This window comes from Scyliorhinus torazame, chromosome 13 (genome assembly GCF_047496885.1).
Source record: "Scyliorhinus torazame isolate Kashiwa2021f chromosome 13, sScyTor2.1, whole genome shotgun sequence".
In the NCBI taxonomy this organism is placed as follows: domain Eukaryota; kingdom Metazoa; phylum Chordata; class Chondrichthyes; order Carcharhiniformes; family Scyliorhinidae; genus Scyliorhinus; species Scyliorhinus torazame.
This window is the reverse complement of record NC_092719.1, coordinates 54213582-54229415: the sequence shown is the minus strand read 5'-3', so window position 1 is coordinate 54229415 and position 15834 is coordinate 54213582. Positions and strand designations below refer to the sequence as shown.

Below are 15834 nucleotides of genomic sequence, written 5' to 3'. Positions count from 1 at the left end.
AAGTAGGTTAAGCTATGTATTAAGGGATGAAAATGCAGAATCTATCTTGGGCACCACTAGGCTTATTTTGCTTTACATCTGATGCACCTAATAGGCATTGCTCAGATCTAAGTGAATAAAAAAGATAAACAAAAATTCCTTTAATTAGTGCGGTGTAATATTGTTGAAATATAGGACAGTATGTAGAAGTTTGATCGTGAAACTCTTTAATAAGTGTACAGACTCTTAAGTGTATACAGAAGAAAATACAATGCTATAAATTGCTCGTTTGCATTATACATACATTGGTTAGTGTTTTAAAACAATTACTGATTTTTTACAAATCGTAATTTAAGTTGTATAATGAGCTTCATCTGGCTAGTGACATCTTTACACAGGAAGTTGATAATCTGTTTAAGCCAAGTTATTTATTAAATATTTTGCCAATGCAAATATATCAAACCATTGTCAATAAATGCGCAGACTGTGATAGTTTAAACAGTTTTGCCAATGAAAGTCAACAAAATCATGTTAACTAAATTAATGAAATGTTTTACTTTTACCAAATATATTTCAGATCAGTGAGTGCTGATATCATAGGGAAAGACCTTACAAGAAAACCTAAAGTGGCCTTATCAACTCACAAGAATGGAAAAGGTTTAATGCAATACTCAAAGAGTAGTGTTTTGGACAACAATGGCCCATGAACAGCAAATTGGCTAAGTTATTAATTTAGGTTTGTAAAAATTACCAACGTTGAACAGTTATCTAAACATCACAGACAGGAAAGTCCTGAGTACTAAAACATCTTTTGTTTCAGAAAGGTTTTCATTGTACATTGACCATGGCTTTTTGGAGTAGTTGCAGCATTATTGGATATACTGGAGCAAATTCCTTTCCTTCTCTTGCTCGTACTGATTGAACATAAGCTTCAAGAGCACTCCTGAAAAAAACAACTTTGTAATTATATTTGAGGATCCTTAATAAATATAACATACTAAAAATGTGTAGTTGAACCACATAGACCATCAATGCTGAGGTGGGGTGATCTGAGGAGTGGCAAGCTTGATGTGTTGAGATATGAAACAGCAAACAAGATTTTCCCACTTTCTTCGACAGGAGCATAATTTTAACTCCTTCAAATTACGATGTGGGGTGGGAACATGATAAAACAGATTAATGAAAGCAAACCTACAACGAGTTCAAATATGAGGGAGGGAGCAGGAAGGCCATCTAACAAATGGTGAAGTTAGACATAGCGAGGGAGTGCAGACTCTGCACAGACCCAAGCAGGAATCGAACCTGAGACCCTGGCGCTGTGTAGCACAAGGGTAGCACTGTTGCTTCCCAGCGCTGGGTTCCAGGTTCAACTCCCGCTTGGGTCACTGTGCGAAGCCTGCACGTTCTCCCCATGTCTGCGTGGGTTTCCTCACACAAGTCCCGAAAGATGTGCTTGTTAGGTGAATTGGACGTTCTGAATTCTCCCTCCGTGTACCCGAACAGGTAGTAGAATGTGGCAACTAGGGGATTTTCATAGTAACTTCATTGCAGTGTTAATGTAAGCTTACTTGTAACACTAATAAAGATTTTTTTTTTAAAAATGGAACACAACATTCATCTAAAGGGTGACCAAGAGTTTTACATGGAAAAGAAAAAAATTGTTTCTCACGATTTCACATAGTCAAAAGGTAATGGGGCTGAACTTGAAAAAAGGTCTAGAAGTAAAGGACAAATTTGCAGTCCTAAAAATTGTATTGCAGCTGTGGGAGTATATTACATCCTCTAATGTTTTTCTTCTATCTTGCCTTGTGGTTGCAGTAGAACATGCACTCCTCTTAGCTGGTTTAAAGTCTGGAAACACTTGCAGTGTAAGGGTAACATGACAATGACCCTCACCTCAATTTCCCAGCCTTCAAGTGGAAAATACCCAACTTCATCAGGAAACTCATCACAAGGCAGCTGGGAGGTTGCAAGGACAAAAAAGTATCCAACCACACATTCAGACACCATAAGTTATGTTCCAATATGTTAATGTCATAAAATGATAACTCACTAACTTATGTAATTTGGTTGCCTTGAGCAAAATTAAGCCTGAGTGATATAAAACTGGCATATTGATTCTTTTAACAATTTCTAAACTCACATTAAGTGATTCATTTATTCATTTTCAGTATGATGACATTCAGGTTTACTCAAACATTAATTGCAGAAAATAGGTATTTATTACCTTAGGAGAAGGAGTCGATCCTTTTCTGATGGATGATCATCAAGCCACTGAGAATACCGAGCTACAGACCACTCTGCCCTCTGTAATTGATTATACACAGATAATACATAACTATATATACTGTAATATACCCAGTAAAGTTACAGCAAAGCAAGAAAATACCTGTAATGTATTTATTTATTTTTTAAACATTTAAAGTGCCCAATTCATTTTGTTTCCAATTAAGGGGCAATCTTTGGGGTTGTGGGGGTGAGGCCCATGCAAACACGGGGGAGAATGTGCAAACTCCACACGGACAGTGACCTGGGTCCTCTGCGCCGTGTGGCAGCAGTGCACTGCACCACCATGCAGTCCCATAAATTTATTTTTCATGTTTATCATAAATGTAGATGTAAAAAATATATTCACTCAGCTCTGGACTCCCTGATTAATCTTAATATTTTAAAAGCTATTTCTTACATCAGTTGAAACTGGAGATGAGACATGCACTCAGGCTGAACCTTCTCATCATTTAGTGCTGCAACACCCATTAATTGGCCATGTTTTTCCTCCATTTCTAAAGTAGTTACCAACATTCAATCAGTTCATTTATCCAAAAATGGAGAAAATAGTAAATAGAGATGATAGAGTATTAAATATTCTGCAATGATGTATTATCTACTATGGAAAGTCTTGATTCTTTGAGCTTGATTTATTCTTGGGAAAAATAGTTTTGCATACTATATTGGTATAATTTGATACTGAAGATGGGCAGTGCCACATAAAATCTCAGGATCTGTACCATAATGGCAGCTGAAGGAATTGAAACTGAGGTACCAAGTCAGAAATTAGGCTCTCTTCAGGACTTGAATGGATGCTTGTTTGGACACCTTTCTATAGGAAAAAAAATTATACAGCAGGGTTTGAAGAGAGGTGCCCTTATTGAGACATGTAGGATTCTCGAGGCTTCACAGGGTAGATACTGAGGTTGTTTCTCCTTGTGGGAGACTCTAGGACAAGATGGAATAACCTCGGAGTAAGGGTTTGCCCAGTTAAGATTGATAGGAGGAAGAATTTCTTCTCGGAGCATAGTGAATCTGTAGAATTCTTTACTGCAGATCCCGGCTCTGGGTCACTGTCCGTGTGGAGTTTGCACCTTCTCTCCGTGTTTGCGTGGGTTTCGCCCCCACAACCCAAAGGTGGATAGACCATGCTAATTTGCCCCTTAATTGGAAAAAATTACTTGAGTACTCTAAATTTATTTTTTAAAATGATCTGATGGAATGGCAGAGCAGACTCGGTGGCCGACTTCTGCTCCTACACATCTTATGGTCATCACTATATATCTGTAATTTTAACCATGACGTTAGTGATGAAAACATGATTTTCCCACAATCAAATTAGGATTAACTCAGGTGATAAGGAAGCACACTTACTATGAATTTACAGCATGAGAAAAAAAAACAGCTTCAACAGAAAATGAAAAGATAATCGGAATTAGAAATTAAATACATCAACAGAAGCTTCATTATTGCTATATTTTAATGCAACGATTAGGTCGGTTACCCAGAAAGGAAAAACAAAGCAATCAACTAGTTTTTAACCAGTCAGTTCATCAAATACCTGGTGTGGTGGCTTTAGGTCAGCTGGTGCTCTGGTGAACAGGAAATGAAGAATGGTGCTGTATGGAACAATATCTCCTACAGCTGGGCTAGTAGAAATATGCTCACTTGTTTGGAAGAGTAATGGTCTGTGAAGTACAAAACAGACTTGAGCAAAATGTGTAAAAAATGCTTTGGGTGAAGTGACAGAATATTATTAGCAGAATTTGAGGGTAAATCACCATCTGACAGTTGATTAGAATTCAGGACCGGCATGATCCTGTGAAGATGGAAGGTTAGTATGGCAAGTTTCGGGAATTTGGATAACGACTGATATTGTGAGCCTAGTCAAAAAGAAAAAGAAGCATTTGTAAGGTCTAGGAGGCTGAGACCGACAAAGCCCTTGAAGAACATAAAGAAAGTAGGAAGGAGCTTAAGGCGTTAGGAGGGCTAAAGGGGGCCATGAAACATCCTTGGCAAACAGGATAAAGGAGAATCCCAAGGCACTTAATACGTATATAAAAAGCATGACGTAGTCATGGAAAGGGTTGGCCCACTCAACGACAGAGGAGGGAATCTATGCGTTGAAACAGATAAAATGGACGAGGTACTAAATGAGTACTTTGCATCAGTATTCACCAAAGAGAAGGACTTGGTGGATGATGAGTCTAGGAAAGGGAGTGTAGATATTTGGGTCATGTAGATATCAAAAAGGACGAGGTGTTGAGTATCTGAAAAAGCATTAAGGTGGATAGGTCCCCAGAGCCTGATGGGATCTACCCCAGAATAAATACCGAGGGAGGCAAGGGAGGAAATTGCAGGGGCCTTGACAGAAACCTTTGTATCCTCATTGGCTACAGGTGAGGTCCCAGAGAATGGAGAATAGTCAATGTTATTCCTTTGTTCAAGAAGGTTAGAAGGGATAATCCAGGACATTATAGGCCAGTGAACTTTGCCTCAGTGGTAGGGAAATTATTAGAAAAGATTCTTAGGGACAAGATTTACTCACATTTGGAAACAAACGGACTTATTAGCGATAAGCAACATGGTTTTATGAAGGGGAGGTCGTGTCTTACTAACTTGGATTGAGTTTTTTGTGGAAGTGAGGAAAATGATTGATGGAAGGAAGGGATGTTGTCTACATGGGCTTCAGTAAAGCCTTTGACAAGGTGCAATCACATAGGATGGGAGGTGAGCTGGCAAAGATGGATGCAGAACTGGCTTGGTCATAGAAGACGGACGGTAGAAGCGTGCTTTTTGAATGGAAGACTGAGTAGAGGTGTATCAGTGCTGGGACCTTTGTTCATAGTATATATAAATGATTTGGAGGAAAATGTAGCTGGTCTGATTAGTAAGTTTGTGAACGACACAAATATTCATGGAATTGCAGAGAACGAAGATACAGCAGGATGTAGATCGGTTGGAAACTTGGGCAGAGAAATAGCAGATGGAGTTTAATCCAGACAAATGTGAGATAATGCATTTTGGAAGGTCTAATACAGGTGGGAATTATACAGTTAAGTGGCAGAACCCTTAGGAGTATTGACAGGCAGAGAGATCTGGGTGTACAGGTCTATAGATCACTGAAAGTGACAACGCAGGTGGATAAGGCAGTCAAGGCATACGGCATGCTTGCTTTCATCGGTCAGGGCATTGAGTATAAAAATTGGCAGGTCATGCTGCAGCTGTATAGAACCTTGATTAGGCCACATTTGGAATATTGCAAAAATTCTGGTCGCCATGCTACCAGAAGAATTTGGATGCTTTGGAGAGGGTACAAAAGAGGTTTACCAGGATGTTGCATGGTCTGGAGGGTACTAGCTAGGAGGAGAGGATGAATAAACTTGGATTGTTTTCACTGGAACGATGGAGGTCGAGGGGGCAACCTGATAGAGGTTTACAAAATGATGACTGTTATGGACAATAAATAGGTGCTTTTTCCCAGGGTGGAAAAGTCAATTACTAGGGGACATAGGTTTAAGGTGCAAGGGGGAACGTTTAGAGATGTGCGAGGCAAGTTATTTATACAGAGGGCGGTGAATGCCTGGAACACGCTGCAGGAGGGGGTGGTTGAAGCAGATACGACAACAGCGTTTAAGAGGCATCTTGATGCATACATGAGTAGGAGGATAAGAATAGAGAGATACGGACCCCAAAAGTACGTAAGGTTTTAGTTTAGACAGGCTTGAAGATCCTGGTACTGTGCTGTATTGTTCTTTGTTCTCTTTGTTATTCCCACGATTGCTTACATGGTAGTCTGTGACCGGAGCAATGCTTTCTGATATTTGTTTTCCTGTGTTATTCTTTAGGTGACAGTGGTTTGCTCATTGCTATAACACAGCAAATCTATTGAAGCAGTATGTTCATGTCTGGCACAAGGTGCAAGCAATACATACATTTCTCATACTGAAAGAAACAGGCCACCGTTTGTATAGTATCAAAACTAACGGGTCTAAAAATCATACTTAAGATGCAAGGAACTCTTTTCCTATAACACAGTATTCATATTGTACAGTGCTTTATTGGATTTCTCACTGCATGAGTTATTTGCTCAAATTGCAAGTACTTTATTTATTTATTCTTTCCTGGATCCTGAAAACTATTTTCTCAGTTCATGATTTGTAATCGTGCATTTGTTAGCACTCTCGTCGGAGTTCAAAGGTTGTGGCTACAAGTCACACTCCAGATCGGAGCACATAATTCAGGTTGAAACTTCAGTGCAGTGCTTAAGGAATATCGTGCTGTCTTTCGGACAAGATGCTAAGCCAAAGCCCCATCTGCCCTCTCAGGTTGATATAAAAGATCTTGTGGCACTATACCGAAGAGCAAGGGAACTCTAATCTCAATCCCTCAACAAATATTATTAAAGAAACAGATTACATCCTGGTCATGCTCTCATTGCCGTGGGACCGCAAATTAGCGACACATTTGTCTTGGAGTCATTTTGGCACAGAAGGAACACATTCAGCCCATTGAATCCATGCTGGTTCTCTGTAGAGCAAACCATTCCTCCGCTCTATTTCCATAACCCTACAAGTTTGTTTCCCTCCAGCATCTATCAAATTGCCTTTTGAAACCACTGATTGCTTCTGCTTCCAGAACGCTTGTAAAGCAGCAAGTGCCAGGTCATTACCATTTGCTGTGTAAAACAGTTCTTTCTCATAGATTATCATAGAATTTACAGTGCAGAAGGAGGCCTATTGGCCCATCGAGTCTGCACCGGCTCTTGGAAAGAGCACCCTACCCAAGGTCAACACCTCCACCCTATCCCCATAACCCAGTAACCCCACCGAACACTAAGGGCAATACTCTGGTTATGGCCTAACCAGAGCTTTATATAGGTTCATCATCAGTTCTCTGCTTTTGTATTCAATACAATTTTAGGAAGCCCAAGATCATACATGTTTTACTGACTATCTCATTATCTAAAGAGTAAAAGAAAATGTAGGGCTAAGGAATAAAAACAAGGAGAGTGGGGTCGGCTGAGTAGCTCTGTAAAGGCATCACAGGCTAAATGCATTCTGCTTCATGCAAGCATTAAGTACGGAATTATCACAAAATGTATGTAGATATTTGTGATTATGGCATCTTATGGATAATATTCTCATCGCTAATCATGCCATCATTATGAAATACACAATTGGCTTTCATATAGTGACCCTACAATAAATTTGTGATAGTTGCAGAAAAGCATATCTATGATATCTATGAAATATTCAATCCCAATTGACAATCTGAATAAAGTATGAAATACTAATAAAACTTTATCAACATTTTTGTTTTAAAGTAGATATATATCTAGATCTAAACGTTCCCGAGATGCATCTTGAGCAGAATTACTGACCTGAATGACCTCAATAATCGGTAGGATTTTCCAAGATCTGACACTCTTCGACAAAGGGGTGCCACTGCTAATTCCATCTGCAATATTGCAAGATACAGCACAAGTTCAAAAAAAACATACATTATTTATTTATGTTTTAATTTATAAATTTAGAGTACCCAATTCTTTTTTTTCCAATTATGGGGCGATTTATTGTGGCCAATCCACCTACCCTGCACATCTTTGGGTTGTGGGGGTGAGATCCATGCAGACACGGGGAGAATGTGCACACTCCACATGGACAGTGACCCAGAGCGGGATTGAACCCGGGTCCTCGGTGCCATGAGGCAGCAGTGCTAACCACTGTGCCACCATGCTGCAACAAACTCAAACTTTTAACAAGATTTTCTTGTTCCTTTTGGAACATTTGAAAAAAAAAAAATCAGACTGTAACCTTTTTTCTTCCAAAAGACTGGATTGGATACAATTCACCTTAAATCTTTGATAAATTTAAGCAGAAAATTTAACTTTTGTACAGCATATATCACATAAATACACAGGAACACAATTATGAAGTTTATACACATTAACTTATGATTATATGACATTATGTCATTCTCTAATCATTAGAAAATGGTAGGATTTAATGTTCATTTATATAAAAACAAAACACAAGATGCTACTATGACCATGCCGGCAAAAGTAAAAACTATGGATGAATATCACTACAACACATTATATACAAATCACTGGTAACAAAGAGCAAGATAAATAAATTGTTTCTAAACTGCATCTCTATCTTGTGACATTTCATATCCATCTAACCTTCATAAAAACATAAGAAGCAAGAGCATCAGTAGACCATATGGCCACTGAAGCTTGCTCCATAACGAAATACAAATCAAGGTTGATCTTCTGTCTCAACTTCACTTCCTATCTTTCCCATAGCCCTCGAGTCCCAGAGAGATCAGAGGTCCATCTCAGCTTCTAAAGATTCACAATCCTTAGAGTGAAGAAATTGCTCTTCATCTCAGTACTAAATGATCAACCCTTAATCCTGAGGCTGTGCTGAGTGCTCTATATTCCCCAGGAATCAACTTAGTGAGTGGATGAGCAACAAATACTGGCCTTGCCAGCAACCCTCACATCCCATGAATGAATAATTTAAAAAACGTGAAGCTCCTTCAGAAACTTGTATGTTTCAATGAGCTCATCTCTTATTCTTTTAAACTCCAGTGAGTATAGGCTTAATTTACTCAGTATCTTGATAATCTATGATAATTTACTCAGTATCTTGTCATAGGACAATCTTCTGATTCCAGGAACCAATCTAGTGAACCTTTGTTGTACTGCCCCGAAGGCAAGTGTTTCTCTTGTATATGAAGACCAAAAAACTATTTGCAGTACTCCAGATTTTGCCTCAGCAAGTCCTCCAAAATTGCAGTAAAACTTTTAATCATAGAACCCCTACAGTGCAGGAGGCTATTTGGCTCATCGAGTCTGCACCGACTCTCTGAAAGAACACTAAACTAGGCCCACTCCTAACTTGGCCTAGTTCCGAAATCCCACCTAACCTGCACATTCCTGGACACGGGGGCAATTTTAGCAATCCACCTAACCTGCATATCTTTGGACTAGGATGATACCCACGCAGACACGGAGAGTATGTGCAAACTCCACATAATCATCCAAGGCCGGAATTGAACCCGGTCCCTGGTGCTGTGAGACAACAGTGCTAACTAACCACTGTACAGTCTTTTTGCTCTTGTACTCCAGCCCCATTGCAATAAAGGTCATTATGCCATTTGCCTTTCTAGTTATTTGCCTTTACTGAACACTAACGTTCAGTGTTCCTCGGCCAAATACACCCAACATTTGCAAATTTCAGGTCCATAAAAAATATTCTGCATCTCTATTAGCACCAAAGTGAATAACCTCATTCCCCAACTCAACTATCTGTCTTGTAATATCCCGGTTATACATTTTGAACACACACAAAAGACTTCCATTTATGGGCTGGATCTTCATTTCGAGGGAGTGTTGTGTGCAGATTTTATAAGACCATAAGACATAGGAGCAGAATTAGACCACTCGGCCCATCAAGTCTGCTCCGCCATTCAATCATGGCTGATATTTTTCTCATTCCCATTCTCCTGCCTTCTCCCCATAACCCCTGACCACCGTACTAATCAAAAACCTATCTATCTCTGTCTTAACGATTTGGCCTCCACAGCCGTCCGAGGCAAAGAGTTCCACAGGTTCACCATCCTCGGCTGAAGAAATTCCTCCTCATCTCGGTTTTAAAGGATCATCCATTTAGGCTGAGGTTGTGCCCTCTGGTTCTAGTTTTTCCTACTAGTGGAAACATCCTCTCCACGTCCACTCGATCGAGGCCTTGAAGTATCCTATAAGTTTCAATAAGATCCCCCCTCATCCTTCTAAACTCCAACGAGTACAGACCCAGAGTCCTCAACTGTTCCTCATATGCCAAGCTCTTCATTCCAGGGATCATTCTTGTGAACCACTCTGGCCCCTTTCCAAGGCCAGCACATAGATACGGGGCCCACAACTGCTCTCAATACTCCAAATGGGGTCTAACCAGTGCCTTCTAGAATAGAATCCATTGTTAAGGATGGGATTTCTAAATTCTTGGAAGTGCAGGGTCGGATTAGGACAAGTCAGCATAGATTTAGTAAGGGGAGGTCGTGTCTGACAAACCTGTTGGAGTTCTTTGAAGAGATAACATAGAACATAGAAAAATACAGCACAGAACAGGCCCTTCGGCCCACGATGTTGTGCCGAACCTTTGTCCTAGATTAATCATAGATTATCATTGAATTTACAGTGCAGGAGGCCATTCGGCCCATTGAGTCTGCACCGGCTCTTGGAAAGAGCACCCTACCCAAAGTCAACACCTCCACCCAACACTAAGGGCAATTTTGGACACTAAGGGCAATTTACCATGGCCAATCCACCTAACCTGCACATCTTTGGACTGTGGGAGGAAACCGGAGCACCCGGAGGAAGCCCACACAGACACGGGGAGGATGTGCAGACTCCGCAGACAGTGACCCAAGCCAGAATCAAACCTGGGACCCAGGAGCTGTGAAGCAATTGTGCTAGCCACAATGCTGCCCATAAGAACAAAAAAATCTACACTATATCATTTTACCGTAATCCATGTACCTATCCAATAGCTGCTTGAAGGTCCCTAATGTTTCCGACTCAACTACTTCCACAGGCAGTGCATTCCAGGCCCCCACTACTCTCTGGGTAAAGAACCTACCTCTGACATCCCCCCTATATCTTCCACCATTCACCTTAAATTTATGTCCCCTTGTAAAGGTTTGTTCCACCGGGGAAAAAGTCTCTGACTGTCTACTCTATCTATTCCCCTGATCATCTTATAAACCTCTATTCCCCTGATCATCTTATAAACCTCTATTCCCCGGATCATCTTATAAACCTCTATCAAGTCGCCCCTCATCCTTCTCCGTTCTAATGAGAAAAGGCGTAGCACCCTCAACCTTTCCTCGTAAGACCTACTCTCCATTCCAGGCAACATCCTGGTAAATCTCCTTTGCACCTTTTCCAAAGCTTCCACATCCTTCCTAAAATGAGGCGACCAGAACTGTACACAGTACTCCAAATGTGGCCTTACCAAAGGTTTGTACTGCTGCATCATCACCTCACGGCTCTTAAATTCAATCCCTCTGTTAATGAACGCTAGCACACCATAGGCCTTCTTCACAGCTCTATCCACTTGAGTGGCAACTTTCAAAGATGTATGAACATAGACCCCAAGATCTCTCTGCTCCTCCACATTGCCAAGAACTCTACCGTTAACCCTGTATTCCGCATTCATATTTGTCCTTCCAAAATGGACAACCTCACACTTTTCAGGGTTAAACTCCATCTGCCACTTCTCAGCCCAGCTCTGCATCCTATCTATGTCTCTTTGCAGCCGACAACAGCCCTCCTCACTATCCACAACTCCACCAATCTTCGTATCGTCTGCAAATTTACTGACCCACCCTTCAACTCCCTCATCCAAGTCATTAATGAAAATCACAAACAGCAGAGGACCCAGAACTGATCCCTGCGGTACGCCACTGGTAACTGGGATCCACCACCACTCTCTGACTTCTATCGGTTAGCCAGTTCGTTATCCAACTGGCCAAATTTCCCACTGTCCCATGCCTCCTTACTTTCTGCAGAAGTCTACCATGGGGAACCTTATCAAATGCCTTACTAAAATCCATGTACACACATCCACTGCTTTACCTTCATCCGCATGCTTGGTCACCTCCTCAAAGAATTCAATAAGACTTGTAAGGCAAGACCTACCCCTCACAAATCCGTACTGACTATACCTAATCAAGCAGGGTCTTTCCAGATGCTCAGGAATCCTATCCTTCAGTACCCTTTCCATGACTTTGCCTACCACCGAAGTAAGACTAACTGGCCTGTAATTCCCAGGGTTATCCCTATTCCCTTTTTTGAACAGGGGCACGACATTCGCCACTCTAACAAATAGGTTAGACCAAGGAGAGCCAATGGATGTTATCTATTTTGACTTCCAAAAGGCCTTTGATAAGGTGCCTCACGGGAGACTGCTGAGTAAAATAAGGGCCCATGGTATTCGAGGCAAGGTACTAACATGGATTGACGATTGGCTGTTAGGCAGAAGGCAGAGTTTGGATAAAAGGTTCTTTTTCGGAATGGCAACCGGTGACGAGTGGTGTCCCGCAGGATTCAGTGTTGGGGCCACAGCTGTTCTCTTTATATATTAACGATCTAGATGACGGGACTGGGGGCATTCTGGCTAAGTTTGCCGATGATACAAAGATAGGTGGAGGGGCAGGTAGTATGGAGGAGGTGGGGAGGCTGCAGAAAGATTTAGACAGTTTAGGAGAGTGGTCCAAAAAATGGCTGATGAAATTCAACGTGGGCAAGTGCGAGGTCTTGCACTTTGGAAAAAATAGAGGCATGGACTATTTTCTAAACGGTGACAAAATTCATAATGCTGAAGTGCAAAGGGACTTGGGAGTCCTAGTCCAGCATTCTCTAAGGGTAAACTTGCAGGTTGAGTCCATAATTAAGAAAGCAAATGCAATGTTGTCATTTATCTCAAGAGGCTTGGAATAGAAAAGCAGGGATGTACTTCTGAAGCTTTATAAAGCATTAGTTAGGCCCCATTTAGAATACTGTGAGCAATTTTGGGCCCCACACCTCAGGAAGGACATACTGGCACTGGAGCGGGTCCAGCGGAGATTCACACGGATGATCCCAGGAATGGTAGGCCTAACATACGATGAACGTCTGAGGATCCTGGGATTATATTCATTGGAGTTTAGGAGGTTGAGGGGAGATCTAATAGAAACTTACAAGATAATGAATGGCTTAGATAGGGTGGACGTAGGGAATTTGTTTCCATTAGCAGGGGAGACTAGGACCTGGGGGCACAGCCTTAGAATAAAAGGGAGTCACTTTAGAACAGAGATGAGGAGAAATTTCTTCAGCCAGAGAGTGGTGGGTCTGTGGAATTCATTGCCACAGAGGGCGGTGGAGGCCGGGACGTTGAGTGTCTTTAAGACAGAAGTTGACAAATTCTTGATTTCTCGAGGAATTAAGGGCTATGGAGAGAGAGTGGGTAAATGGAGTTGAAATCAGCCATGATTGAATGGTGGAGTGGACTCGATACGCCGAATGGCCTTACTTCCGCTCCTATGTCTTATGGTCTTATACAGCCTCAGAAGTACATCCCTGCTCTTGTATTCTAGCCCTCTCGACATGAATGCTAACATTGCATTTGCCTTCCTAACTGCCGACTGAACCTGCATGTTAACCTTAAGAGAATCTTGAACAAGGACTCCTAAGTCCCTTTGTTCTTCTGTTTCCGAAGCACTTCCCCATTTAGAAAATAGTCTATGCCTCCATTCCTCCTTCCAAAGTGCGTAACCTCACACTTTTCCACATTGCATTCCATCTGCTACTTCTTTTCCCACTCTCCTACCTGCCCAAATCCTTCTGCAGCTCCCCTTCTTCCTCAATACTACCTGTCCCTCTGCATATCTTTGTATCATCTGCAAACTTAACAACAGTGCCTTCTGTTCCTTCTTCCAGATCGTTAATGTATATTGTGAAAAGTTGTGGTCCTAGCACCGACCCCTGAGACACAACACGAGTCATCAGCTGCCAACCTGAAAAAGACCCATTTATCCCCACTCTCTGCCTTCTGCCAGTCAGCCAATTCTCTATACATGCCAGAATCTTACCCTTAGCACCATGGGCTCTTAACTTATTTAACAGTCTCCTATGCGGCATCATGTCAAAGGCCTTCTGGAAATCTAAATAAATCACGTCCACGGGTTCTCCTTTGTCTACCTTCCTTGTTACCTCCTCAAAGAACTCAAACAGATTTGTCAGACATGACCTCCCCTTGACGAAGCCGTGCTGACTCAGTCCTATTTTATCATGCACTTCCAAGTACTCCACAATCTCATCTTTAATAATAGACTCTAAAATCTTAACGATGACCGAAGTCAAGCTAACTGACCTATAATTTCCCGTCTTCTGACTCTCTCCCTTCTTAAACAGCGGTGTTACATGAGCCACTTTCCAGTCCTCTGGGACCCTCCCTGCCTCCAGTGATTCCTGAATGATCACCACCAATGCCTCCACAATCTCCTCAGCTATCTCTTTTAGAACTTCGGGCTGTAGTCCATCCGGTTCAGGTGATTTATCCACCTTCAGACCTTTCAGTTTCCCCAGAATCTTCTCCTTAGTGATGGCTATTATAACTCACCTCTGACCCCTGATGCAAAGTAACTATTCTGTTCCTCTGCCATTTCTTTGTTTCCTATAACTACTTATCCAGCCTCATTTTCCAGTGGTCCAATGTCTATTCTTGCCTCTCTCTTACCTTTTATATATTGAAAAAAAACTCTTAGACCATAAGGCATAGGAGCAGAATTAGGCCACGGCCCATCGTCCGCTCCACCATTCAATCATGGCTGATATTTTCTCATCCCCATTCTCCTGCCTTCTCCCCAAAACCCCTGATCCCCTTATTAATCAAGAACCTATCGATCTCTGTCTTAAGACACTCAGTGAATTGACCTCCACAGTCTTCTGCGGCAAAGAGTTCCACAGATTCACCACCCTCTGGCTGAAGAAATTCCTCCTCATTTCTGTTTTAAAGGATCATCCCTTTAGTTTGAGATGGTGTCCTCTGGTTCTAGTTCTTCCCACAAGTGGAAACAACCGCTCCACATCCACTCTATCCAGGCCTCGCTATATCTTGTAAGTTTCAATAAGATCCCCTCTCATCCTTCTAATCTCCAACGAGCACAGACCCAGAGTCCTCAACCGTTCCTCATACGACAAGTTCTTCATTCCAGGGATCATTCTTATGAACCTCCTCTGGACCCTTTCAAAGGCCAGCACACATCCTTCCTTAGATTATGGGGCCGAAAACTGCTCACAGTACTCCAAATGGGATCTGACCAGAGCCTTATACAGCCTCGGAAGTACATCCCTGCTCTTGTATTCTAGACCTCTTGGCATGAATGCTAACATTACATTTACATTCTTAACTGCCGACTGAACCTGCACATTACCTTAAGAGAATAGTGAACAAGGACTCCCAAGTCCCTTTGTGCTTCTGCTTTCCGAAGCATTTCCCCATTTAGAAAATAGTCTATGCCTAAATTCCTCCTTCCAAAGTGCATAACCTCACACTTTTCCACATTGTCTTTCATTTGCCACTTCATTGCCCATTCTCCTAGCTTGTCCAAGTCCTTCTGCAGCACCCTTGCTTCCTCAATACTACCTGTCCCTCTACAGATCTTTGTATCATCTGCAAACTTAACAGTGCCTTCAGTACCTTCTTCCAGATCATTAATGTATATTGTAAAAGGTTGTGGTGCCAGCACAGACCCCTGAGGCACACCACTAGTGACCGGCTGCCATCCTGAAAAAGACCCCTTTATACCCACTCTCTGCCTTCTGCCAGTCAGCCAATTCTCTAACCATGCCAGGATCTTACCCTGAACACCATGAGCTCTTAACTTATTTAATAGTCTCCTCTGCGGCACTTTGCTATCTTCTTTTATATTATTGGGTAGCTTACTCTCATATTTCATCTTCTCCCCCCTATTGCTTTTTTAGTTGTCCTCTTCTCGCTTTTAAAGGCTTCCCAATCCTCTGGATTCCCACTAATT

The 15834-nt window shown here is 41.8% G+C and overlaps 1 protein-coding gene across 1 annotated transcript in view; it reads right to left on the bottom strand.

Annotated features, from left to right (window-relative positions):
• Positions 1-189: 189 nt before the first annotated feature.
• Positions 190-15834, bottom strand: part of cog5 (component of oligomeric golgi complex 5) — a 259153-nt gene continuing 243508 nt past the window's right edge. The window contains exons 19-22 of the mRNA XM_072471522.1: positions 7631-7707; positions 3809-3935; positions 2207-2286; positions 190-922 (exon numbers count right to left, since the gene is read on the bottom strand). Coding sequence (XP_072327623.1) covers positions 808-922; positions 2207-2286; positions 3809-3935; positions 7631-7707 — 399 coding nt within the window. The 3' untranslated portion in view covers positions 190-807. The remainder of the gene's footprint in view (positions 923-2206; positions 2287-3808; positions 3936-7630; positions 7708-15834) is intronic.